A 12,094-nucleotide genomic window follows, 5' to 3' on the forward strand; every position below is an offset into this window, starting at 1 on the left:
CATATGCCTTTAGGTTAAAGGGACTTATCTGAAGAATGAATCCTGTTTTGTGATGTATCTACTTTTCTGGCATTGTTGTAGATGCAGTCCAGCTGTTCTGCCCAGCAAGAGTATCTAAAATAGCAGCAAACCCAAATACTACAACTGGTTACCTCCTAAAAGCTCATGTCTCAGTCATACAATTGTTTTTTTAAATCACATTTTTATCAACAGTATATTAATTCCTGTTAATTTTGAGCTATATTGCTTCTGTATCTAAGGGCAGCTGCTTTGAAATGTTTAGGTGATAGTTCTCAGAAATGCCCAACTTCACATTTTGGTGCCAAAACACAGGACAGGGAGAGAACTTCTCACCTGTGAGCTTGATCTGTGGGTGCCCTGGTTACTATTGCAGGTGACATTTTCTGTGCTGCCATTCTGGTCTGTAAATTGCCCTGTGACTTTGGAAAATGTCCGTATTGCACTGGAACTTCAATATGAACAAATGAGGAAACTCAGGGTTTTGTGCAGCAGAGCCCAGGGCAGGCAGTAACTGTGAATGGTCCTGGGGGTGGCACTGGGTGTGAGGGGCTGTGGCAGCTGGCTGGGGAAGCAGTCTCACAAACCCCACTGAACTAAAACCAAAAGGTTGATGTTACAATTTGCTCACTGTAGTGAACTTTTCCCCCAGGTGCTTCTAGCCATGCACGCCAACGTTGAAGACCGAGGGAATAAAGGCGACATCACTCCCTTGATGGCAGCTGCCAGTGGAGGCTACGTGGATATCGTTAAACTCCTCCTTGTCCATTGTGCAGATGTCAATGCACAGTCCTCCACAGGTAACTGGGGAGCAGGAGCACACTTAGTAAGGCTGGCACATAAGGCACACAGCTCTTCTGAACATCTGTGTTTTTGTCTAACACTTTCATTCACAAGAAAACGTGACAGGAACTGTTAGGAACAGACCAGATCTGTAGCAAATGTGTTTGGAGTCTTAACTGGCCATTATTAAATATGGGTTTTAATATAAATTCTAATGGAAAACACTGTTCCTGTAAAAACCACTCTGCTGTTAGAGGACAAGAAAAATACATTAAGTTATCTTTTCTCATTGGTATAATGCAAAATTACCCAGTAAGGTGACCATGGGACGCATCCCATCAACACCAGTTATTTCTGTCTGTTCCTTTTTACTAAAGAGGAGTTAAAATTTTTGGGTGCATTGAATGTTCTCTATATTGCTGGTTCTTAACTGACCTCACTGACAGCATTAACCTGCAGTTGGATTCTGTTTATTAAGATAGAATTTAAACTTTGTTCAAATTTTCAAACAAGTCATGTCTAAGCTATGAGATACTCTTTTATCTTTCTGTTTAGCCATTTTAAGCTAAGTTACCTTAACATTGACTAGCATTTAAAACATGAGCCATATGTGAGTGTCTGTCACTTACAGTACCAGAGTTTTAAATTATAAATTTATTCTCAGCCAGCCAGTAGAAGATTTTCAAGGAATTACAGGATACAATCTTAGGCAAAAAAAAAAGAAAGACAAAACAAAAAAATCACTCCCCAACTCTACAGTAACAATTACTCACTGATCTTTTTGTGCATGTTTATTTGATCTAATTTTGTGTGGTAAAGTAGGAAACATAACATTCAAACTGAAAAAATCCCAATTTGTAATACTGGCTTGGCATTAATACTTTCATTAGTGTTATATGAAATATATATGATATTTCATCATTTCAAATAATACAGTTATTTGGGGTTTTATACCCAGTCTGGAATGATGGGCTGGAGTAACATGGTTGTGAGGTGAAAGGCTGCTTCTGGTGATGTACTTGGGTTTGTTGGAGCTCTTTACACTGATCTCCTTGCCCTTGTTAGGAGTGGGTGATGGAAAGGGCTCTCATGCAACCTCTCCTCTGCAGGGAACACAGCTCTCACGTACGCCTGTGCCGGGGGCTTTGTGGACGTGGTGAAGGTGCTACTGAAAGCTGGTGCTAACATAGAAGACCACAATGAGAATGGACATACCCCCCTGATGGAAGCAGCCAGTGCAGGGCATGTCGAGGTTGCAAGAGTATTGCTGGAATATGGTGCAGGAATCAACACTCACTCCAACGAGTTCAAAGAAAGTGCACTTACACTCGCATGCTACAAAGGTACTGTCTCTTGCCTTGTTTTGTAGTTTTGTTTGAATTTGTTTGCTTGGATTTATCTGGCTAAAACTTTCAGCAATACTTTGAGTGTCTTCCTAAGAGTTTTGTAAAACTGGATTTTGGTTTTAAACTAAATGTCACTAAATGTTCCTCTGTGGTGTCGTGATATTAATTCTGTGTTTGTGTCCAGATGTGGTGGACATGTTTGACATGTTGCAGATGAAAAATTGTAACTGGCTGTGTCCAGACTTGTGCTTTGAGACACCACCATTCTGTCCTCCTACCCACTACCACATTCCCTATTTCATTCTCAGTTCCCTCACCAACTGTTTGTGAATTCTGACAACATCTCTGTTGGTTCTTCAGAAAATGCAAAGTTGGAATGTATGTTTCTGTAGTATCTGATGGGGAGACAATGCCTCCATTATTACTGGATTCTTCTCCTTCAGTGTAATTTGGGAGAATGCTATGAATTCTTAAGTGTGATGAACTTTTAGGGACTTTTAAATAGCAAAAGAAATTAAGTCAAAGCTTCTATGTAAAGTAACAGTGCAGTGGTAATCCACTGTGCTTCTATGGTTTGCTTTCCAACCATTGCTTTTCTATAAATAGAAAAGAAGGATGAAAATATATATAGAATAGAAAAGAAGGATTATTGTCATAGTATCTTTAGGCTTTGCCTCTGTGGTTAAGATTGAGGATACATACTATGTATAACTTATCTGAGGACTTGCATCTGGATTTGTCATGGATTTCCTACAGCATATGGTAGTTCCTTATAGGCAAATGCCAGTAATAGTACCCCTGAATGTGTTGGAGGGTCGTTCTTGTTTCTTTCGACCCAGAACCTAATTGAGTCATGGAATGTGAAACCTTGAATCACAGAGATGTCCTGTATTGTCTTTGACAACATGGTTGATTGTTTTCTTGTCAGTTTATGTAAGACTAAGTCTTCCCTCAGAGAAGAATGCTCATCAAGAGGCTAAAAGCTTAGAAGGGATAATTTCTAAAATGACAGAAACTGTAATAGAGTTGAAATCAAGTTTTGGTATTGCTCAGTAGAAGCTTTTAAAAACGTCAGAGAACGTGTGTATCTTAGTTCTCAAAAGTATGTCTGTGAGTGTGACTAAAAAGCTTAAAGTTAAGTTCAGACCTACATGGACCCATCCCTAAAAGATAATAAGGCAGCTGTATGCTGCCTTGGAACCCTTAAATGATCTGTCACTGTACAGTTCAATAGGGAATAAGCACAGTTTTGTAGCTTGAAGTCACAAGGAAAGCTTCTTGTGTAAACTTGAATTAGACAGGTCTGTCTCCATCTCACAGCTGAGCAGTATCTTTGAGGAAGGCTTTCTGAAGGCTGCTGACTCATTTGCATTGGTATTTTTTAAAGAGTACTTTAAAAAGCCATGTTTGCCGATTGTAACTTGTAAAGATTCTAACAGCAAACTCTGAAAATCTGAACTATTTCATTAAGTGTATTGTCTGTACTACTAAAAGTTGATGATGTGGCATGCTTATTTATTTTGATCTGTTTCATTTGAAGGCCATTTAGATATGGTTCGTTTTTTGCTTGAAGCTGGAGCTGATCAAGAGCACAAAACAGATGAGATGCACACGGCGCTGATGGAGGCCTGCATGGTAAATACCTTTGTTTGTACTGCTCCCTCCTCGGGGAGAGAGGAATGCAAGAGGTGATAAAATAGAGTGAGCCTTGGATAGCAAGCTGTTTGGTGGCTGCAAGTGAATTTGTGTGTTGTTATTGTAAAAAAGTGCTTACTGTAGCTCCCACCAGCTTCTCAGTCTAACTGCTCACAAAGAAAAAATACTCTAATTTTGGCGGGATGATGTGTTGTTTTAAATGCTCCCTGTGTGAAGTTTAGGGTGACTAATCTGCAATGCAGTGATGTAGTACAAGTCACTAGTTTGGGGTTTTGTTTTGTTTTTTTTTGTGTGTGTGTTTTCCACCTCTGTTTTTATAAATAAGGTCTCTCAGTGTGTCGTGGAATGAGCTTTCCAAAAGTGCACTGAGCTGGATGATTCATGCATTACAATTGTCTGTTCATCACTGCCGGAAGTGTTTTGCATGGAGAGATGACTTGCTCTCTTCTAGGTTTCTGTAAATGAGGTTGTGAGGTTTTTCTTTTGACCTACCATTTTATTTTGAAAAATAATGTAGTCCTTAGTTCTCTAGCAACTGTCCACATAATTTCAATGCAGCCATTGAGGAAAAACTTCCCTATCCAAGAGCATCATCTTAATAAAGAGTGTGTTATTGTGTCAAAGCATATCTGTAACCATTTCTGTACAGACCTTGGATGACCTTTTCTCTCTTCTTCAAGCTGGGGAACTTATTTGAAGAAAGAACAGGGACCTTGTTTCCATAGGAAGCACAGCAAAAAGAGGGAAACGGATTTTTTTTCCCAGTAGCCTGTAATCCTTGGAAGATAGGCTGCAGTGTTCCTCCAGTCTGCTGAGAGCTGGAGGATCAAGTGTTCTTGCAGTGCAGTTGTGAGGTGATGATGCAAGCGATCAAGGTCAGGGTGTAACGTGGGGAGCTGTGTCCAAGTCTTCCGATAGTGAGCTGGTAATTGTATCCTTGAATAGCCTTCCCTGTAGGAGAGCCTGGTGCCAGTCAGGAATTCAGAAGGACAGTGGGTGCATGTTGTCACCTAAAGGAGATTGCACCATGACTGCAGACTAAAGGTTAATCAGCCCCACTGTTCTGTTTAGGTTGGGTTTTTTTGTTTGCTTTTTCTTAGTTTCCTGGTGAAACAATCCAAGGGCTGGCTTAATTTGGAGGCTGTGAAGCAGCTCACTTAGGGGAGAGAGTTGTGAGGTTTGCCTGTGTATTTTCAGCTCTTTGGTCTTTCAGACTAGGTGTTCTGACATTACAGAGTGTGTATTGACATTTGAAAGTAGCAGAAAGGAAGATGAGCCTTTGAAGTCCCAACTCCATAGCAAGGAATTTGTTTTTTGTTATCATTCGGCTGCACCCTTGCACAAGGGAGCTGTTCCACCAAATTGTTGTGACTGTTCCCAATCTTCATCTCTTTCCATCTAAGGAATGCAGCAGGTACAGGTTGCTGAGATGTCTGGTCTCTGATCACCAATTCTTTTGTAAGTGCCTCAGAGTTTGTTTTGGTCGGGACAGTGCCACACTTTGGGTAATGCCTCTAATGAGGTGGCTGTTAGCTTTTAGATTTCTCAACCTCTGAGAATAGCAGCCTGTGTTTAATGTGCACCCCTGATTGCTGTCCATCTCAGGCTACCTACAAACTGCTTCATTGTCAGTTTAAGCTTTCCCCTTTTGCTGATGTTGTGGCTCTCTGCCAAACTCACCTTTGGTCAAATGCAGATTTTTGGTACTTGGTTTATTTCAAGTAACTGAGAGGTTTAACAATACTTTCTTGAAAAGCTGGCAGTTACATCTGTGTGCTTTGATTGGTAAGGACTCAGACTGCTCTGGCAATCCTAATTCTCTTGTTCTGTGGCTTCACCCCTGGGTATTTTTCAGTCACCTTTAAGAGTTTTTCCAAGTCTTCTCTCCTCCTGTTACCTGCCTTATTGTTCCCCACTTCAGTTTCTCTTGCAGGTATCTTTTCCAGGGTCTAGAAGTTGCCAATTGGGGCTTTTTTTGTTTTTTGTTTGTAGAAGTCATGAATCAACTACTACTAAAAAGAATAAGAAAATCTTTTCTTCATATGCTTGTTTTGAGGTTTAGTCATGGAGTGGGTTTATTACTTACGGCACTCATTTGCTGTCTCTAGTATGTTGTGTCCCAAAGATTGTGCTGCAGATTAAGTCTTGTGCCATAATTCTTTTTACCTCAAGAAACAGAAACACCAACATATATCTAGCTCTTTTTTCCTCATGCTTTTAAACCTGACTTAGGTGTAGGTGGAAACCTAAATGTTGGTTAGGTCCAAGTATTGCCATTAAACCATGATAAGTAAAAAAGCCCTGTCTTTGTAGGATAATCTTCAGGCCTAGTGTGATAGTGGTTGCAACTACAGCATGAAGTGACTCCAGTTCTGTCTGACTCCTGGGTTGCCTTTCCTTGCAGGACGGGCACGTGGAGGTGGCACGGCTGCTGTTGGACAGCGGTGCCCAGGTGAACATGCCCGCAGATTCCTTCGAGTCCCCGCTCACCCTGGCTGCTTGTGGCGGGCACGTGGAGCTGGCAGCGCTTCTGATCGAGCGAGGAGCCAACCTGGAGGAGGTTAATGATGAAGGTTACACACCTCTGATGGAAGCTGCCCGGGAAGGCCACGAAGAGATGGTGGCCTTGCTGCTGGCACAAGGTGAGATCCCGTGGCAATGGAGCACTCAGGACACCGTGTGATCCATGGCAAACAGGTGTCCTGTGCAGATTGCTCTGATGTAGCGTGAGGCTGGTACTGCTCACTGCTGTACCCACAGAGCAGAGCTCAAACACCCAAACTGCTGTGGGGGTGATGAGCATTCACCTCCCCAGCCAGTGTCAGTGATGGCTGTTTTGTTTCCCAGGGGCAAATATTAACGCACAGACAGAAGAAACGCAGGAGACAGCCCTGACCCTGGCCTGCTGTGGAGGCTTCTCTGAAGTCGCTGACTTCCTTATTAAGGCAGGAGCTGATATAGAGCTTGGTTGCTCAACACCTTTGATGGAAGCTGCTCAAGAGGGTCATCTTGAACTGGTGAAGTACTTGCTGGCGGCAGGTATGTGTTCAGAGCAAGTGATTAAGCCCACAGATACTATGGACTTGATATGTTTTGTATGATTGGGAAGATGCCTGGGCTTTTCATAAGTGGCAGTGTTGTAATAAGAAATAATATCCGCAGACAACTTAGCAAGAAGGAAAAAGCAGATGTTGCACCTCAGTATTGTTTGATACTGTTAACAGAGGAAAGAGCCTCCTGGAGCAGGTGATCCTGTTCCACATCTAGAAAGCATCCACATTCATTAGAAACATTGTTTCCAGCTATCTGCATCTAGGACAGAATTTTAATACAGATAAGGCTTGGTTTTGCTTGCTACTCCAGCTTTGACTAAGCCTGGTTATCTGCATTCAGTCTCCCTGAATAACCAGTTCTTTAGGAATGGTGTGCTGGGAAGTAGTGTGCAAGACAGATTCTGGAATGTGCTGAATTTCTGTGATAAATGAGCTTTACTGCTACATTGTACAGTAGTAAAAATTAAATCTTGCTGGAGTTTGAGGTAAAATGATACTTTGATGTTCATCTTTCTGTTTATAAAGTTGGTAGAGTCTAAAGTGTTCTGCCTAAAATAATAAAGAAAAAAGAGCTGTATTTGGGATATCTTCCTTGTTGTGGAAGGTGATTTATTTGTATGCTCTAAGAATAAGCATAAAATTGGCTGGATTTGTAATTTTAGAAAGTGAAGCTCCCTGCTCATCGAGGGACAGTAACAACTGTGCCACTTGGTGCAGTGACACCAGCATGTGACACCTGTCACCAGCTCCCTTGGAACGCTCACTGCCTGCACTTCACTGCTGATAGTGTAGAAAGTTGATTAAGGAGCCTTGTTTTGGCATCAGGGAGTCTCTAATTATACCTCGCACCTTAAAAATAAGAAAATGGCTAATCACATTGGCATTTCTTTTTTTAAGAATAATGTGTTGCATATCAAGAGTCGTGTAGTTTTCAGAGAGCTGGTGTATATGAAGCTAGAAAAATTATTTCAACAAAGTAGTTTTAAAGCAAATTATTTTAAAGAGCAGGAAAGAAGGGAGATTTGTGAAAGTGTATGGGTTTGTTGTATTAACACTAATTCAGTGATGGGCATTTTATCTGGTTTCCCTTGGCATACAGCTCTGAGTCAAATGGACAGTCTGCAAAACTGTCTGGATTCCCTTTTACTTGATGCAACAACTGAAATCCTTTTTGCTGTAGAGGGACTGCAGGAGTAAGAGAGCCTATAGATTTGACTGCTGAGATTGTCAGTCATATTTTTTCCAAGCCTTGGCTTACCCCCTCTCCTTGGAGTACTTTCACTATGAGAGCAATTTTTGCCATGAGAGCAATGCTCTGGGACTGTGGAGGCTGTTGCTCAGTAGGCTATAGCTGCTGTCAGAGATTTTTATGTTTATTTGATGTGAAATACTTGATAAGGACACGTACAATATGAAAAAAATGTTGTGTTTGTAGGAGCTAATGTTCATGCCACTACAGCCACGGGAGATACAGCTTTGACCTACGCCTGTGAAAATGGACACACAGATGTGGCAGATGTGTTGCTTCAGGCTGGTGCTGATCTGGTAAGGCTTCTGCTGCATCTTGTGGGCAAAATGCTTTGGTTTCAAGCTCTAAGACCTAAGACCAAGCCTGTGTGCTTAGAGTGATGAGCTTAGGAATTGAAATTCCTATATGGCTCTGTAAAAATGCGTGAAGGAAGCTTTTATTAGAGCCTACATATTCTGTTTGGTCTACAAAATAGAAGTGCTTATGAGTAATCTGCTCTGAATTTAAAATGTTTTAGTATAGGAACTCCTGCTTCTGTATGTCAGTGTTGGTCGCTGAACACTGTTAGTCTCTTAACTTGTGCAAATTACTACACAAAAACCCCAAACAAAGCAATGCCTTTTAAATGATCAGCATAATCTGATCTCTTTCTTTCTTCTAACTCTTGGGTTTAGCACATTGCTTTTCCCATGTTCATTTTCTGTAATGTAAACTAAGTTGTTGGGAGACCCAAAACTGCCTCTTCACCAGCTACAGGGATAGAACATTTGACTTATAATTAGTGAAAACAATAGATACTTTAGTCTTCCAAAGGTGTTTAGGAACCTTATGTCAAACAAGGCTCAAGATGGAAAAATTGTTGTTTTGGTTGCCTAGGAGGAGTATTCTCCTTTTTTTCCCCCACTATGTACTCACTGCTCTGTGTTTTATTTTGCTTGGGGGGTGGGTTTGGGTTTTGTTTGGATATTCTGAAATTTTTGTTCCTTCTAAAAAATTAAGAATGTCAGAAAAATTCTCATTGAACCTGATAAATCAGCAGGCTAATGAAGTTACTTAAATTTCAGTCATTAATGAAGTCTTTTGGGTTTTATTTAGAAATATAAATAAACTAATGCTGCAATTGGGAATAATATTTCCAGTCTTCTTTGAGACTTTACTTTTTTTTGGGCTTATTAATTCTTCTGCAGTAATGTCAGTAATGTTCTGCTTACTTTGTTCTTATCAGGGAGGAAAATCATATTATTGGGGGGGTTATGGGATTTTGGCAGGAATATTGGATGGGATGGTCTTGGAAAGTTCTGTTCAACCCAGATCATTCTGTGATTGTTTTATGAAAAGTGATTTTAGTTCCCATAGAGGTTTGTCTGAATTGGGGGTGACCATTACCACCACATCTCAGCCCAAACAGGTGTTGTTCTGGTGAGTGGAAACAGGAACTGATGCTACCCAGGGACTGATCCTGTGGCCTAGATATCAAATATGTCATTCAGTTCAGAAACCAGTGGAGATCTTGAAAGCTCTGTCACATTCGATAAGCAATGTAGCTTTGTAAGCACCAGGAGAATTTAAAAACATGATGGCTGGGATGAACTTTCTTTAGTTAATGGTTAATTTTTCCTTAAAGCTCTGCAGTGCTAGAAATGAGCAGTGTCAGGGTGCCCTTCTGTCTGCTGGAGATCTGCTCAATCCTCTCAGTTCAATGGATTTGTCTCCTTGTGACTAATTGTTCATGAAGTCTGGAGTGTTAACAATTCTTCTGTGCTTTTCTGATGCCCTTCTTCAAGGGATCTTTTCCATGTCCTTACAGAGTTAGCCTGTCAAAATCTGTAGCAAAACTAGCTGGCAGGCCTGCACCTTTTTTTGTTAATGTATGCATTTTGAAATCAGCTCGTTTTTGCCAAATGTATGGATGACTGAATCTGAGCCACATCTGAAGCCTTCAGCCTGTGATCCCATCTGTGCCATAGCTACATTCTAGTTCCCCCATCCCCTCCAGGAGCAGGGACTTCCCGGGTCTCAGCTTGAGCTGCTACCACTGGATCGAATGCAAATTTTACTTGTTTGCAACTTTTATGGGGACAGAACAGCTAGTTTGGATTTTGTGATCTATGTGAGTAAAGATTTGGAGATTGGAACTCTGAAATACAGATTGATAAAAGCATTTTTTGAAAGCAGAAATATGGTTTTGTAACTTCAGGAAAAAATATCCAGCACTTCAGTAATACATCTATTTACCAGTGTGGCAAGGGTTGTCTAATTTCAAAGGTGAAAGGATAATTTTTCCTATAAGATTTCTTTTTTTTTTCTTTTCCTTTCCTATTTTTCCTTTGTATCTTTCCCAGCAGTTACCTTCATCTCAGGGGTTGTGTAAGGTAAGACGTGGGAGGTACATAAATGTTCCCACAGGAACCAGGACTGTAAATCTCACAATAAGAACAAGCATTGGTGATATTTAATGAGAGGTGATAGCCTACTTTTAAGCTGCTTACCTTTCAATAATCTAAAAGGACCATTTTGAATGCCTGTTTCCTCTTGATGTAGAATCACACCTGGATTAAAAAAGATTCTGGTGTCCCTTTTGAAGGCAGCTCTGCTCCTGACAAGAGGGTTGCATCTTTGTCTGTTTCAGTGTAGCTGCAAACAAAAGAGAGATATTCCTTTTTGGACAGTGAGATCATCTCAGCTTTTCTCAATTGGGAAATACAGAAAAGAGTTTTAAATTGGGATTTTTAACCCAGTTTAACCTGAACCCTCTTGCAGCTGCACATGAGGCTGTACTACATAGAAGTTGATTTAGTGATGGAATTTACCTTTCTCATACAAGATGTATGGGAGCTTTTATGCAGAAATTAAGAGGTGGAAGAGAACCCATGAGGACAGCTTCATCTTTGTATTTTTCTCATTTTACACTGTCAGGATCTACCCAAAACTCTTCTGTACTTGTTAAGATTCCACATCTTTCTTTGCTTAGAAGACTAAAACTGGCTACCTGGCATCCACATAATTCTAATTGCAAAAAACCCCAGCATGCCAGACTACCTCTTAATTCTTCTCCTCTGACACAATGCTTTTGCAGACATGTTTCTGTCATGGCAGGGATCATTGTTTTGCCTTCAGGTGATAGCATCCCTCACACTAACATGGCTCCTAAATTAAAAGCTCTCTTTCCTTGATGTGTGTGACAGACTGTGGGTTTATGCCTTGTGTATGAGACACCATTTAAACATCTACAAAAGCAGCCAGTCTTCTGGAATTTGAATTCACAACTCTGGAGGTTGCTGTGTTGCTGTGACAGTGAGGAATCCAAGGTGCTGTGATGTTTTTCCCTACTGGTTTTTGAACCATCAGGGGAAGGTCAGGGATTTCTGGTTTTTTTTAGACATGGCCCTTAGTCTTGTGTAAATAAAGTGTGGTAGGACAAGTGAAGCTCATTTTTGTAGTCAACACTTTTTGGTTGTTGCATTCTCTGGATGGTGCAAAGTACAATGAAATTCTTTGTTTTGCCAGTAGTGAACAAAAATCCATCTTGTCTGGAACAAAGATGCTGTGTCTGACCTTTGTGCTCTCTTTGTGGATCTGAATGGCTCATGGTAGGAGTCTGAACTCATGAGAGCTTCATTGCTTGGTCTTACCATTGTTCTTGCCTGCCTCATGCCAGCAAACCAGTTTTCAGCTGGTGGATCTCATCCAATTTAAGTTCATGTTCCAGGTCTTCATGACTAGGAACCTTTTTTTGTAGAGCAGGAGCTGTGAGTTCTTCTTTCTCCTTCTGCAGGACAAGCAGGAGGACTTTGAGAAGACAGTTTTGGAGGGCATAGAGCCAGGCAGGCATCAGGTGAGGTTGGCCTTTAATGCTTGTAAGCTGCAGCCTCAGGATACATGCTAAGGACAAGGCATCAGCCTCTTCAAAGATCTAGAGACTCACTGTGCAGACTAGATGGGGCTTGTTCTTGTTCTGTATTTTCCCTTCTGTTGGGTTTTCTAAAACT

The 12,094-nt window shown here is 41.0% G+C and overlaps 1 protein-coding gene across 1 annotated transcript in view; it reads left to right on the forward strand.

Annotated features, from left to right (window-relative positions):
• The window catches only part of LOC121364611 (ankyrin repeat and KH domain-containing protein 1-like), a 99,410-nt gene that overhangs the window by 36,870 nt on the left and 50,446 nt on the right, over nucleotides 1–12,094 (forward strand). The window contains exons 5-10 of the mRNA XM_041488014.1: nucleotides 671–818; nucleotides 1,911–2,144; nucleotides 3,688–3,782; nucleotides 6,208–6,445; nucleotides 6,651–6,842; nucleotides 8,292–8,401. Coding sequence (XP_041343948.1) covers nucleotides 671–818; nucleotides 1,911–2,144; nucleotides 3,688–3,782; nucleotides 6,208–6,445; nucleotides 6,651–6,842; nucleotides 8,292–8,401 — 1,017 coding nt within the window. The remainder of the gene's footprint in view (nucleotides 1–670; nucleotides 819–1,910; nucleotides 2,145–3,687; nucleotides 3,783–6,207; nucleotides 6,446–6,650; nucleotides 6,843–8,291; nucleotides 8,402–12,094) is intronic.

Source organism: Pyrgilauda ruficollis, unplaced genomic scaffold, assembly GCF_017590135.1.
Source record: "Pyrgilauda ruficollis isolate IOZ18807 unplaced genomic scaffold, ASM1759013v1 scaffold86, whole genome shotgun sequence".
Taxonomy (NCBI): domain Eukaryota; kingdom Metazoa; phylum Chordata; class Aves; order Passeriformes; family Passeridae; genus Pyrgilauda; species Pyrgilauda ruficollis.